Source organism: Panulirus ornatus, chromosome 18 (genome assembly GCF_036320965.1).
Source record: "Panulirus ornatus isolate Po-2019 chromosome 18, ASM3632096v1, whole genome shotgun sequence".
NCBI lineage: Eukaryota > Metazoa > Arthropoda > Malacostraca > Decapoda > Palinuridae > Panulirus > Panulirus ornatus.
Window position 1 is genome coordinate 4,981,642 of NC_092241.1, and position 15,620 is coordinate 4,997,261.

Here is a 15,620-nt window from a genome sequence, read left to right on the forward strand (position 1 = left end):
AAACCAGTGCGCACGTCTAGCAACCTAGCCAGCAACGACCAGGGACAGTGAATCTGCGTTTCGGGAAGTTAGTTTCAGCTCCCAAAATTATTGCATTAACATAACACAGAGTTCTTTATACACGCAAAAAAAACTAATTTTTACAATACTTTAATAATAATATATATGATCAAATTATGTCAGTGACAAAAAAAAAAATAATAATAGATTTATAACATTTTCGAACCTCTAAGAGAAAACGTTATGTTAAGGGACACTGTACAAAGCAAAAACATTTCTTTCGAGGCTCATAAAAAGAGGAAATACTCAATGGTATGAAGAAAAGCAAGGTTATCAGGTTTAACTCAGGAGAGAGACCGGTTATATGGAGTGTGACTTTGAGTGCAGAGAACTTGGAGGGAATAGAGTGTCTCAGATAGACACGGCAAGGTATGGAAACATGGGAGCTGAAGTGAACCATAAGAAGGTTATATGGGGACTAAGGCGCTAGGAGCATTGAAAAATGTGTGGAAAGAGATAATTACCGTCTGTGAGGGCAAAGGTAGGTATATTTGATGATACCATAGTCCCAGTGGTGTTGTTACGGATGCAAGGCGTGGGTCCTAGATGACAAAGCACGGGAGAGGGTAGATGCTTTGGAGGTGGAATGCTTGAGGACATTTTGTTGTGGTGTGAAGAGGGTTGATCGAGTTATAGGTGACAGGTTAAAAGAAAGGTGTAGTAATGAGAGGTAACAAAAGAGCTGAAGAGGCTATGCTGAAATCGTTTGGACACATGGAGAGGATGAGTAAAGAGAGGTTGACTAAGAGGGTATACATGTCTGAAGTGGAGGGAACAAGGGAAAGGGATGAACCAAGGGAGTGGAAAAAGAATGGAGTGAAAGATGCTTTAAGTGCTCGGGGCCTGAACATGCTGGAGGGTGTGAGGCATGCAAGGGATAGAGTTGAGTTGGAGCAGTGTGTTATACAGCGGGCGACGTGCTGTTAGTGGGCTGAACCAGGGCATATGAAGCGGTCAGAGGAAACCATAGAAAGGTCTGTGGTTTTGGTGTATTACACAAGACTGATGGAGAGATGATGTGAGCGAATGAAGCTATTTCCACTGTGAATGACGCTATCGTGCTAACGAGGATAATGGCGTGGAGGTATTAAAGAGGAAAGAAAAAAGATATATTGGTGTTACCGGGCTCCTCCGGCATGAGGTCACACTGCGATTGGTAAGGCTGTATCACTGGGAGTACAGTCTCGCCAAAGAACTTCTCACTCTATAGGAGTCCATCGTTCCTCAGCTACTGGAAAGAGCGCAGTTTTGGTGCTGCAGGAGCTCCTGGAAAAGGGGTCCAGCAATCACTTCAGAGGTTCTGGATCATGATAGATAGATAGATGTACCCCGAGAGGTTGGTGAGGGAGAGTTAGGTCTGGTATCTTGCACAGACAGGATCCGTTACCACTTGGTTATCCCCGTTACCTGCCGTTTGGATGCAGCGGGCACGCGTGAGGCACGAGGCTCGATCGTGATGCCTCAATAACATGACTTGTATCGAGTGTTATCACAGCGGCGTTTCGTGGACTTAAACTCGTTTCGAAATATCGAAAGACGTTTGTTTGGCCTCGTGGATTTCTCATTTATGATGGTTCAGGTGATGCTGAAGTGCTGTAAAAACGATGGTGCCAGATATCAGTACGAACGCTTTACCAGTAATGGATTCCTCCATTTATTAATGCCAGAAAAAAAATGACCCCGAGATGTGGATGTCATCCGTCAAGTGCTGCCTGCTGGGTGATCTGTTCCACGATCAAAATACTTTTCGGTTCTCCTCGGTTATATTGTAGAACCAGTAGATCCATCACTACACTGCCGCTCGCTCTCATAGTAACCATTCTTTGATGGTCATCAATATGTAGTTTATCAGTGTGAGACATACGCTTCAGCCCCTGATGTATGTCTCATCATTTCTCCTGCGTGGACGAGAGAGCTCGTGGTACGAGAAATAATTCTCGCTGTTATCTATTCACCCAGTATGAGGCACAGAGCTTAATGTCTGACTGTGGAGTTTCTTGATACGTGAGCCTTACCCTGCTACTGACGGTGGTGCTAAAGTTTTTTAGGGATACAGTGGACACTGCTTCTACTGGCTTTTAGATAGTGTAGTATTCTGTTACTCTCGTTTCATATTTCCTCCCTCAGAATACGCCTTTCTTGCATCCTTACAGTTTTGAATACCTAAATGTAAAACGATATATATATATATATATATATATATATATATATATATATATATATATATATATATAATGTGTGTGTGTGTACTTTTGCTAAAAACTTTCATTGTTTTGCTCGTGGACCAACCTTCGCGCGTGACGCGTGCCGCGCATGCTATAGAAATGATCTCCGATCTCCTCGCGTCGTAATGTTCTTCAGTAGTGATGACTCCTGTCTTAACTTTAATGGTCGTTAACATGACACTACTCCATAGAAAGGCCTGCTTAATTACGTATGTAGCGCCGACAGACAAGTGAGGTCTTCAAGATGAATTCTGTTGCCAGATGCAACAGCTGTTAGGGAGGCTAACAGTGGCTGCTGGGGAGATCACGGGGGAGGAGGGGGGATGTCTTGTTGGGTGAAGTGGGGAGGGGGGGAGGAGTGAAGGCAGATATGAAGTGTCACTCGTGCATGCCTGTTGCTGACCCACTCTGATGTTTACGTTGGCTGTGAGGCGTGGGTGTAGCAGGGAGTGTGGAGCGGTGGCACCTGGGGGGTCGGGTTGGGGAGGTAGGAGAGTGAGCGCGTGCGCGCTTGTGTGTGTGTGTGTGTGTGTGTGTGTGTGTGTGTGTGTGTATATGGGGGGGGGGTAGCTGGGGTGATGGAGTGGGGGGTAGGGGTAGGAAAGCGTGTTTGTTTCGGCCAGGGTAGAGTGGGAGGAAGGAGGGAGACTGCATGTGGCGGGGAGAGAGAGAGAGAGAGAGAGAGAGAGAGAGAGAGAGAGAGAGAGAGAGAGAGAGAGAGAGAGAGAGAGAGAGAGGCCACGGAAGCAACAGGGGCGCTGACAAGTCTCCCGGAGCGACTAGCTGTGAGGAGTAGACGGTGAAAGAGAAAGTGTGTGTGTGTGTGTGTGTGAGAGAGAGAGAGAGAGAGAGAGAGAGAGAGAGAGAGAGAGAGAGAGAGAGAGAGAGAGAGAGAGAGAGAGAGAGAGTGACTATTTGCCACAAGAACACGAGAGACAGGGAAGCAATTTCCGATACATTTTTCACCCACCGTTCAAACTAGACTTCCTCCCCCTTAAGGTCAGCGGGAAGAGGTCATGGTAAATCAGTCCGAAGACATTCCGCTGTGGGGGGCAGCAATATGGCCACCCCTCGCTCGATACCCGATGAAGACGAGAAAAACCGAGTTTCGTTTTCTTTCATCGCCCACCCAACCATCTTCCTCCGCCCACTTTTCTCCTGAATTCGTGTGTTTCAAACCTTGAACAAATCTTATCGTAAACCATGTCGACGACGGGAACTTACGTGTACCACCTTGGTAGATGGGATAAACGGAACGTGTTTTCAGCGCAGGTGAACACGGAGGCGACAAGAAAGCGTAGAAAAATGCCACAGACACCCCTTCTTAGAAACAGGATATACCACTCGAACGTGAAAAAGAGAATGGGAAAGAAATTCACAGAGAAAATACAGAAAAAGGATGAGAGAAAATGCGCCTCAGATTGACGATTGGGAAAAAATAGGAATTTCTTGGCGTCTTTCTCAGAGTATTTCCTAATGATTTTTCTATTTCGTTTTAAGAAGAGAAATGAGAGGGTAATGTAATTGCGGGAGAGCTGCGTGTGTCTAAATTGACAGATATTTTAGATCTTCGGAAAACGTAAAGAAAAGATAATTCGTGTGGCTCATAAAAAAGAAAACGGAAAAGAATGTTTTTATAGGAAATCTTGGAGAGTAACTTGAAAACATATTAAGGCATTACTGTAAAAGTGTACACACGAGCTTTTTGTGATCACTGTTTAACGAAACTGATGTTGGAATCATTTGTTTACAAAGACAAACCTAAGAGAAAAGTTTGCAACGACAAAATATTAAAAAGTGATTCGTACCTTTCCTTAATCTCTTTAAACGACACGTATTTAAAGAGTTGGTTGTAGAAAACCTTTATCACAAATTGTAATTTACAGGAGAGGTTCATCTGTCTGCCAGGCAGGTCATATAACGTGAACAGATAAGCAAGATTGCACAGTAAAAAAGACGAGAACAAAATTACGGTATCAGAAAGTTTGTCACTCGAGAAGAATGTGAGGTTATTATTCAGAGGCTGGGAAAAAACATTAACACCGTTATTAAACACTTGTTATCGTACGTAAAAACCTATTAACATTAGGTCTTCGGCGCTGAGCAGTCGACCGGTCGCTCAGCAGAATATATTTTTTGGTTAAGTTTCAGACACGTAGCCAAGTGACGCAGTGCACCGGGACGGACCCTGAGTGTTGGCTGTCTTAACACGAACCCACATGTCCTCGTGTCACACATCAGGTACAACTGGCAACTTGTTTGTACTGAGAATAACTTTAAAGTCGCAGAATGTGGAAATAGACCTCAGAACATATCAGTCAACAGAATGCTATAATTTCCCCCTTGACTTGTCATTTCTAACCCACCCCTCTCCTCCGTATCCCGTGTACACCACAACTCATCGGTCTTCTTAAACACGGGAAGTATGAATATTATGGTCCATTATACGCCAGTGTCTCTCTCTCTCCCATGCCCGATCTGCGGGCGCTTTCCGGAAATTCATTCGAAATCGCCACAGTGACGAAATGGGTCCTCGATTCCCCTATGCATAATGCTGGAGCATCGTAACCAAAGTTCCTGGTGGCGCAGCGCTATACCATCGACCGATTGCATAAGCAGCGCAATGGTGCGTTAAGCAGATGTACAACAGTGTGTGTGTGTGTGTGTGTGTGTGTGCGAACCAGTATTTCACATGAAAAATGTTATGAAGAAATTCATATGTTTTCGACTGCTGGACGAACCAGCTCACTTTCTCCTGTGAGAGTTATCATAGTGGCTGGAGAAGAGAGAAGGGGTGTGTGTTGCTGCAGACAGCGGGCTGTGTGGACTGACTTGCCTGTTATTAGCTCAGCTGGGAAAGTGCTTTCTATTTCCTCTCCCAGCACCGTCCTCCACCTGTCCAGATAACGTAATGTCACGCTTCTCTGTTTGCCTTCCCACCGTGAAGCTTCCTGTACCAAGACCCCGTAATGGGAAATATGGACATGTTTGCCCTCACTGTAAGGTGTCCCACCCCCACTCTGACAGGGTCTCTGTGATGACGGAAAGTCTGGCTGGGGCTCTGTGGTGAAGTAAAGTCTGGATAGGTCTCTGTAGTGAAGTAAAGTCTGGCTGGGTCTCTGTGGAGAAGGAAAGTCTGGCTGGGTCTCTGGGGAGAAGGAAAGTCTAGCTGGGGCTCTGTGGTGAAGTAAAGTCTAGCTGGGTCTCTGTGGAGAAGGAAAGTTTGGTTGGGTTTCTTGGGTCTTTGTGGAGAAGTAGTCTGGTTGAGTCTCTTTGGTGAAGTACTTTGGCTGGGTCTCTGTGGTGATGGAACGTGTGCTTTTAGAATCAAGACAGTTTGTTTTCAGACGAGCCTATATATATATATATATATATATATATATATATATATATATATATATATATATATATATATATATTGGAAAGGATCAATTTTGCGCATGACCAAGATATTTCTGTTTCATTTTCCCCGTGGACTCATAGGAATATATATATATATATATATATATATATATATATATATATATATATATATATATATATATATATATATATATATATACATTAGGTTATTAGGTACAGTAGGGTTGAGGGTCAATTCAATTGGGAGGTGAGTTTGAATGGAGAAAAACTGGAGGAAGTGAAGTGTTTTAGATATCTGGGAGTGGATCTGGCAGCGGATGGAACCATGGAAGCGGAAGTGGATCATAGGGTGGGGGAGGGGGCGAAAATTCTGGGAGCCTTGAAGAATGTGTGGAAGTCGAGAACATTATCTCGGAAAGCAAAAATGGGTATGTTTGAAGGAATAGTGGTTCCAACAATGTTGTTTGGTTGCGAGGCGTGGACTATGGATAGAGTTGTGCGCAGGAGGATGGATGTGCTGGAAATGAGATGTTTGAGGACAATGTGTGGTGTGAGGTGGTTTGATCGAGTAAGTAACGTAAGGGTAAGAGAGATGTGTGGAAATAAAAAGAGCGTGGTTGAGAGAGCAGAAGAGGGTGTTTTGAAATGGTTTGGTCACATGGAGAGAATGAGTGAGGAAAGATTGACCAAGAGGATATATGTGTCGGAGGTGGAGGGAACGAGGAGAAGAGGGAGACCAAATTGGAGGTGGAAAGATGGAGTGAAAAAGATTTTGTGTGATCGGGGCCTGAACATGCAGGAGGGTGAAAGGAGGGCAAAGAATAGAGTGAATTGGAGCGATGTGGTATACCGGGGTTGACGTGCTGTCAGTGGATTGAATCAAGGCATGTGTAGGGGGTCGGGTTGGGCCATTTCTTTCGTCTGTTTCCTTGCGCTACCTCGCAAACGCGGGAGACAGCGGCAAAAAAAAAAAAAAAAAAAAATATATATATATATATATATATATATATATATATATATATATATATATATATATATATATATATATATATATATATATATATGGTAGGCTGTCATACTGGTCATACGACTGTCATGGAACATATTTTCATGCTGCTGAAGTATGAAGGACCGTTTCTCTCACTTCCAGGCAATCTAATGACGTACATGTTTCTCTGAGGAGTTAAAAGACGAAAGAGTCAAATCTAAAAGCCTCACACAGTTTCATCTCCTAGTTACCTTCCTTGTGATAAGTGCTGCACGTGTCGTGGAGCTCTGAAATTCTGGTTCGTGACGATCCTGGAGCAGCGAACCGGATTGTTGGTGGGAGACTCGTCCAGCCATATATACGTCACCGCCAGGAACCCCTGACAGAATTTCTTCTCTCTAGGTTGCATACTATATCGTGAAACACCCGATGATTTCCCGATCATTACGGTAGCTGAGGCATTGGAAAGGGATGATGATTGGTAGGTAAATAATTGTTTAACTACAGTGAAGGCTACCGTAAGCTAATCATCACTGCCTCTGACCTGAATACTCGAAGCAACAATGACTTGAGGGGAACAATGGACAATGATTGCACTTACCAGGGCAGGAGAGTATGGAGCGTGGTCGGTGAGGCGGCGTCTCCCCTGCCAGGAAGGCTGTGAGCCTGTCCTGTGCCAGCTTGTCCTCCAGTGTCATGGTGGGCATGACTAGGGGAGGAGGACCCAGCATTAGGGCTGGAGGCCCAAGCGCTATGGGCGGCGGGTGAGCGCGGGCCACTAATGGTAAGGGGCGGTAGCGCACGGATCCCCACAGGTCCATACCACTACCGAGAAGCATTTGCGACTGTCCTATCATCCGTGGCTGATGCGGGCGTGGGTGGGCCGGGGGGATGAAGGCTGTGCGAGGGGCGTGGTGATGGTGGTGGTCCATCCGGGACCATCCTGAGCCCCTGGCGGCAGGGTGGAGGAAGCTGGGTATCGGCGGAGGCGGCGGCGGCGGCGGCCCGGCGGGGCAAGACGCCTGCCAAGGGCTGAGGTATCGGCGCTCACTCTGTGCTCGGCGCACGGTCACTGCTGGGTGCACCCGCCGACGCGTCGGAGGCGTGACTGACATGATTACTCCTCACCTTTACTCTCGATCACCATCATCCTCGTTACCATCAACACCATCATCGTCATTTGCATCTGTGTCAATACCAAAGTCATACTTGATCTCGCTGCAACTGTTGATTCAAAAGTCACAAGCACCGCCTTAAAGAGCAAGGTCACTTTCAGGGTCACTTTCTAATTCAGCGTCGAAGTCACTCGTCAAAGGCGGTGGTTCACTGATGCCAAGCCTCGCCGCTTACAGCCAGCGGCTCCTCTTATATTCCGAAGTTCGTTTCAAACAGTCTGGATATATGTGTTTATATGTATAGTCACCAGGGGCTTCACTGTCAACGAGCCCTAACTTGACTATACACCAACACGCTGGTACCACGTTACCGTGTAAGTCTTTATCACTGCTGTGGACACTGAAATAAATTATCATTTGATATAAAGGTATTACTTATGAAAAGTGTCAAGTGGTATCTAACTGCGTTTATTGTGTGCAATATGTATAAATGAATGGCTACTCATACTAACTCTATATATTTACGATTATTTTTCTTTGAAATCTCAAGTGAACATCAAGAATTAGCAGCCTTGTCTGTTTGCCCAAGGTGATATCAAATTTATAGCAAACCTGCAACTTATACAACTTTATGCGGGATAATTATGTAAAGGCTCCACGATGTCTCAGTTCAAACAGGAGTTACAGCTGACATAACTGTCGTAAACCTGAGATGTTATCAGTACTTTGTGATAAAAACCTTCACGCACCATAACATCTTACTGATATCTCATCATTTACACACACACACACACACACACACATATATATATATATATATATATATATATATATATATATATATATATATATATATATATATATATATATATATATATATGTGTGTGTGTGTGTGTGTGTGTGTATATATGATATAGTGTTTGTGTATGGACGCCACACTAAGGACAATTTTTTTTTTTTTTTTTTTTTTAGAAAGGAACGTTTTCTTTTGACTGGCATTTGTAAATCCCTCCCGAAATTAATAGCAAACAGGAACGATATCTGTAACTTTGCCCATGATATATATATATGTGTGTGTGTGTGTGGGTGTGTGTGTGTGTGTGTGTGTGTGTGTGTGTGTGGGTGTGTTTGTTTGTATTATACTAAACATTATCGTTTGAAATTCAGTTTCCCCCGTGACTTTGACGGAATTAAATTCCTCGCTGAATAATGTTGGCCAATTACTCGTAAGTTTCTGCCGTCATACCATCATTTCTTTATCAGACCCCATGAACAGTTATATGTCCAAGGAAATAGAACAATATTTACGGATTACTGATATTGATTGCTACAATTACACTCGCAAGTACCATATTATTTCTAGCTCAGAGAGACATCAGTCCTCACAGCATACGCTAAATATTACCTCCTGTGAAATTAATTTTCGTGTATCTGCTGACATAGGTTACAACAGCCACGCCTCGAGTTTAAAACACCACCTCGAACACACTGGCCAGCCAACCACTTTACACCCAGCCGACCGTCAGCTGACTGGTAATCCTCGGCAACGTATAGTACGTTTCCCTCCCATTGGCTGCCGGAGCACCTGGCGAAGTTGTCGTACGATATCAAGGTCTGTGCGACAGGAAGTTATTACTTCGAGGACTCATTATGGTCCTGACTTCATACATATTTATATATATTTTTTGTATTATTTAATCTCTGATTTATCTCGTGACGGAGGAAACCTCCCGTCTGTTACGTGCGTGGGTATACCTCATAATACAGGCACATATGTATACTCTCACACACACACACACACACACACACACACACACACATACACATATGCATATGCATCCAAACAAAAACGCGCAAGAAGGAACGAACACACACAAACACCCAAATATCTTCAGCTTTTATGATTAATTGACGTTAATGACCTTCCAGTTCTATCTCAACTGGGTATTTTGAGTCAAATGCCTGAGTATTCAATAAACCGTTTGTTCTTCTTCTTCTTCTTCTTCTTCCTCGTATTATTATTATTATTATTATTATTATTATTATTATTATTATTATTATTATTATTATTATTATTACTACTACTACACACACACACACACACACACATATGTATATATATATATATATATATATATATATATATATATATATATATATATAGATCATGAGAGGCAAGTGTTTTGGGAGCAGCTGAATGAGTGTGTTAGTGGTTTTGATGCACGAGACCGGGTTATAGTGATGGGTGATTAGAATGCAAAGGTGAGTAATGTGGCAGTTGAGGGAATAATTGGTATACATGGGGTGTTCAGTGTTGTAAATGGAAATGGTGAAGAGCTTGTAGATTTATGTGCTGAAAAAGGACTGGTGGTTGGGAATACCTGGTTTAAAAAGCGAGATATACATAAGTATACGTATGTAAGTAGGAGAGATGGCCAGAGAGCGTTATTGGATTACGTGTTAATTGACAGGCGCGCGAAAGAGAGACTTTTGGATGTTAATGTGCTGAGAGGTGCAACTGGAGGGATGTCTGATCATTATCTTGTGGAGGCTAAGGTGAAGATTTGTATGGGTTTTCAGAAAAGAAGAGTGAATGTTGGGGTGAAGAGGGTGGTGAGAGTAAGTGAGCTGGGGTAGGAGACTTGTGTGAGGAAGTACCAGAAGAGACTGAGTACAGAATGGAAAAAGGTGAGAACAATGGAAGTAAGGGGAGTGGGGCAGGAATGGGATGTATTTAGGGAATCAGTGATGGATTGCGCAAAAGATGCTTGTGGCATGAGAAGAGTGGGAGGTGGGTTGATTAGAAAGGGTAGTGAGTGGTGGGATGAAGAAGTAAGATTATTAGTGAAAGAGAAGAGAGAGGCATTTGGACGATTTTTGCAGGGAAAAAATGCAATTGAGTGGGAGATGTATAAAAGAAAGAGACAGGAGGTCAAGAGAAAGGTGCAAGAGGTGAAAGAGAGGGCAAATGAGAGTTGGGGTGAGAGAGTATCATTAAATTTTAGGGAGAATAAAAAGATGTTCTGGAAGGAGGTAAAGTGCGTAAGACAAGGGAGCAAATGGGAACTTCAGTGAAGGGCGCAAATGGGGAGGTGATAACAAGTAGTGGTGATGTGAGAAGGAGATGGAGTGAGTATTTTGAAGGTTTGTTGAATGTGTTTGATGATAGAGTGGCAGATATAGGGTGTTTTGGTCGAGGTGGTGTGCAAAGTGAGAGGGTTAGGGAAAATGATTTGGTAAACAGAGAGGAGGTAGTAAAAGCTTTGCGGAAGATGAAAGCCGGCAAGGCAGCAGGTTTGGATGATATTGCAGTGGAATTTATTAAAAAAGGGGGTGACTGTATTATTGACTGGTTGATAAGGTTATTTAATGTATGTATGACTCATGGTGAGGTGCCTGAGGATTGGCGGAATGCGTGCATAGTGCCATTGTACAAAGGCAAAGGGGATAAGAGTGAGTGCTCAAATTACAGAGGTATAAGTTTGTTGAGTATTCCTGGTAAATTATATGGGAGGGTATTGATTGAGAGGGTGAAGGCATGTACAGAGCATCAGATTGGGGAAGAGCAGTGTGGTTTCAGAAGTGGTAGAGGATGTGTGGATCATGTGTTTGCTTTGAAGAATGTATGTGAGAAATACTTAGAAAAGCAAATGGATTTGTATGTAGCATTTATGGATCTGGAGAAGGCATATGATAGAGTTGATAGAGATGCTCTGTGGAAGGTATTAAGAATATATGGTGTGGGAGGCAAGTTGTTAGAAGCAGTGAAAAGTTTTTATCGAGGATGTAAGGCATGTGTACGTGTAGGAAGAGAGGAAAGTGATTGGTTCCCAGTGAATGTAGGTTTGCGGCAGGGGTGTGTGATGTCTCCATGGTTGTTTAATTTGTTTATGGATGGGTTGTTAGGGAGGTGAATGCAAGAATTTTGGAAAGAGGGGCGAGTATGCAGTCTGTTGTGGATGAGAGAGCTTGGGAAGTGAGTCAGTTGTTGTTCGCTGATGATACAGCGCTGGTGGCGGATTCCGTGAGAAACTGCAGAAGCTGTTGACTGAGTTTGGTAAAGTGTGTGAAAGAAGAAAGTTGAGAGTAAATGTGAATAAGAGCAAGGTTATTAGGTACAGTAGGGTTGAGGGTCAAGTCAATTGGGAGGTAAGTTTGAATGGAGAAAAACTGGAGGAAGTGAAGTGTTTTAGATATCTGGGAGTGGATTTGGCAGCGGATGGAACCATGGAAGCGGAAGTGGATCATAGGGTGGGGGAGGGGGCGAAAATTCTGGGAGCCTTGAAGAATGTGTGGAAGTCGAAAGCATTATCTCGGAAAGCAAAAATGGGTGTGTCTGAATAGTGGTTCCAACAATGTTATATGGTTGCGAGGCGTGGGCTATGGATAGAGTTGTGCGGAGGAGGGTGGACTTGCTGGAAATGAGATGTTTGAGGACAATATGTGGTGTGAGGTGGTTTGATCGAGTATGTAATAATAGGGTAAGAGAGATGTAAAGTAATAAAAAGAGTGTGGTTGAGAGAGCAGAAGAGGGTGTTTTGAAATGGTTTGGTCTCATGGAGAGAATGAGTGAGGAAAGATTGACCAAGAGGATACATGTGTCAGAGGTAGAGGGAAGGAGGAGAAGTGGGAGACCAAATTGGAGGTGGAAAGATGGAGTGAAAAAATTTTGTGTGATCGGGGCCTGAACATGCAGGAGGGTGAAAGGCGTGCAAGGAATAGAGTGATTGGAACGATGTGGTATACCAGGGTCGATGTGCTGTCAATGGATTGAACCAGGGCATGTGAAGCGTCTGGGGTAAACCATGGAAAGTTCTGTGGGGTCTGGATGTGGAAAGGGGGCTGTGGTTTCGGTGCATTATTACATGGCAGCTAGAGACTGAGTGTGAACGAATGTGGCCTTTGTTGTCTTTTCCTAGCGCTACCTCGCACACATGAGGGGGGAGGGGGTTGTTATTTCATGTGTGGCGGGGTGGCGATGGGAATGAATAAAGGCAGACAGTATGAATTATGTACATGTGTATATATGTATATGTCTGTGTGTGTATATATATATATATATATATATATATATATATATATATATATATATATATATATATATATGTTTACGTTGAGATGTATAGGTATTTATATTTGCGTGTGCGGACGTGTATGTATATATATGTGTATGTGGGTGGGTTGGGCCATTCTTTCGTGTGTTTCCTTGCGCTGCCTCGCTAACGCGGGAGATAGCGACAAAGCAAAATAAATAAATATAATATATATATATATATATATATATATATATATATATATATATATATATATATATATATATATATATATTTTTTTTGCTTTGTCGCTGTCTCCCGCGTTTGCGAGGTAGCGCAAGGAAACAGACGAAAGAAATGGCCCAACCCACCCCCATACACATGTATATACATACGTCCACACACGCAAATATACATACCTACACAGCTTTCCATGGTTTACCCCAGACGCTTCACATGCCCTGATTCAATCCACTGACAGCACGTCAACCCCGGTATACCACATCGATCCAATTCACTCTATTCCTTGCCCTCCTTTCACCCTCCTGCATGTTCAGGCCCCGATCACACAAAATCTTTTTCACTCCATATTTCCACCTCTAAGTATTTCTCACATGCATATATATATATATATATATATATATATATATATATATATATATATATATATATATATATATATATATATATAACATACACACACACACACACACACACACACACACACACATATATATATATTATATTTATATTATTATACTTTGTCGCTGTCTCCCGCGTTTGCGAGGTAGCGCAAGGAAACAGACGAAAGAAATGGCCCCCCCCCCCATACACATGTATATACATACGTCCACACACGCAAATATACATACCTACACAGCTTTCCATGGTTTACCCCAGACGCTTCACATGCCTTGATTCAATCCACTGACAGCACGTCAACCTCGGTATACCACATCGCTCCAATTCACTCTATTCCTTGCCCTCCTTTCACCCTCCTGCTTGTTCAGGCCCCGATCACACAAAATCTTTTTCACTCCATCTTTCCACCTCCAATTTGGTCTCCCTCTTCTCGTTCCCTCCACCTCCGACACATATATCCTCTTGGTCAATCTTTCCTCACTCATTCTCTCCATGTGCCCAAACCACTTCAAAACACCCTCTTCTGCTCTCTCAACCACGCTCTTTTTATTTCCACACATCTCTCTTACCCTTACGTTACTCACTCGATCAAACCACCTCACACCACACATTGTCTTCAAACATCTCATTTCCAGCACATACATCCTCCTGCGCACAACTCTATCCATAGCCCACGCTATATATATATATATATATATATATATATATATATATATATATATATATATATATATATATATATATATATATATATATTTTGCTTTGTCGCTGTCTCCCGCGTTTGCGAGGTAGCGCAAGGAAACAGACGAAAGAAAATGGCCCAACCCACCCCCATACACATGTATATACATACACGTCCACACACGCAAATATACATACCTATACATCTTAGTGTACACATATATATACACACACACAGACACATACATATATAGAAAATGGCCCAACCCCACCCCCATACACATGTATATACATACACGTCCACACACGCAAATATACATACCTATACATCTCAATGTACACATATATTTACACACACACAGACACATACATATATACCCATGCACACAATTCACACTGTCTGCTTTTATTCATTCCCATTCGCCACCTCGCCACACATGGAATACCATCCCCCTCCCCCCTCATGTGTGCGAGGTAGCGCTAGGAAAAGACAACAGACGCCCCATTCGTTCACACTCAGTCTCTAGCTGTCATGCAATAATGCCCGAAACCACAGCTCCCTTTCCACATCCAGGCCCCACACAACTTTCCATGGTTTACCCCAGACGCTTCACATGCCCTGATTCAATCCACTGACAGCACGTCAACCCCGGTATACCACATCGATCCAATTCACTCTATTCCTTTCCCGCCTTTCACCCTCCTGCATGTTCAGGCCCCGATCACTCAAAATCTTTTTCACTCCATCTTTCCACCTCCAATTAGGTCTCCCACTTCTTCTCGTTCCCTCCACCTCCGACACATATATCCTCTTGGTCAATCTTTCCTCACTCATTCTCTCCATGTGACCAAACCATTTCAAAACACCCTCTTCTGCTCTCTCAACCACGCTCTTTTTATTTCCACACATCTCTCTTACCCTTACATTACTTACTCGATCAAACCACCTCACACCACACATTGTCCTCAAACATCTCATTTCCAGCACATCCACCCTCCTGCGCACAACTCTATCCACAGCCCACGCCTCGCAACCATACAACATTGTTGGAACCACTATTCCTTCAAGCATACCCATTTTTGCTTTCCGAGATAATGTTCTCGACTTCCACACATTCTTCAAGGCTCCCAGGATTTTCGCCCCTTCCCCCACCCTATGATTGACTTCCGCTTCCATGGTTCCATCCGCTGCCAGATCCACTCCCAGATATCTGAAACACTTTACTTCCTCCAGTTTTCCTCCATTCAAACTTACCTCCCAATTGACTTGACCCTCAACCCTACTGTACCTAATAACCTTGCTCTTATTCACATTAGTCAACTTTCTTCTTTCACACACTTTACCAAACTCAGTCAACAGCTTCTGCAGTTTCTCACGGAATCCGCCACCAGCGCTGTATCATCAGCGAACAACAACTGACTCACTTCCCAAGCTCTCTCATCCACAACAGACTGCATACTTGCCCCTCTATCCAAAACTCTTGCATTCACCTCCCTCACAACCCCTTCCATA

At 43.4% G+C, this 15,620-nt stretch overlaps 1 protein-coding gene and 1 long non-coding RNA gene across 4 annotated transcripts in view; one reads left to right on the forward strand and one right to left on the reverse strand.

The window, feature by feature from the left end:
• The window catches only part of LOC139754960 (uncharacterized), a 179,496-nt gene extending 170,202 nt beyond the window's left edge, over positions 1-9,294 (reverse strand). The window contains exons 1-2 of one of the 3 annotated variants that reach the window (XM_071672799.1): positions 9,157-9,294; positions 7,238-8,151 (exon numbers count right to left, since the gene is read on the reverse strand). In XM_071672799.1, the coding sequence (XP_071528900.1) occupies positions 7,238-7,751 (514 nt within the window). In that variant the 5' untranslated portion in view covers positions 7,752-8,151; positions 9,157-9,294. The remainder of the gene's footprint in view (positions 1-7,237; positions 8,152-9,156) is intronic. The other 2 variants (XM_071672800.1, XM_071672801.1) reach the window with 2 other exon arrangements.
• LOC139754962 (uncharacterized) overlaps positions 1-15,620 on the forward strand; it is a 310,481-nt gene that overhangs the window by 229,472 nt on the left and 65,389 nt on the right. The gene's annotated exons all lie outside the window — the stretch shown is intronic.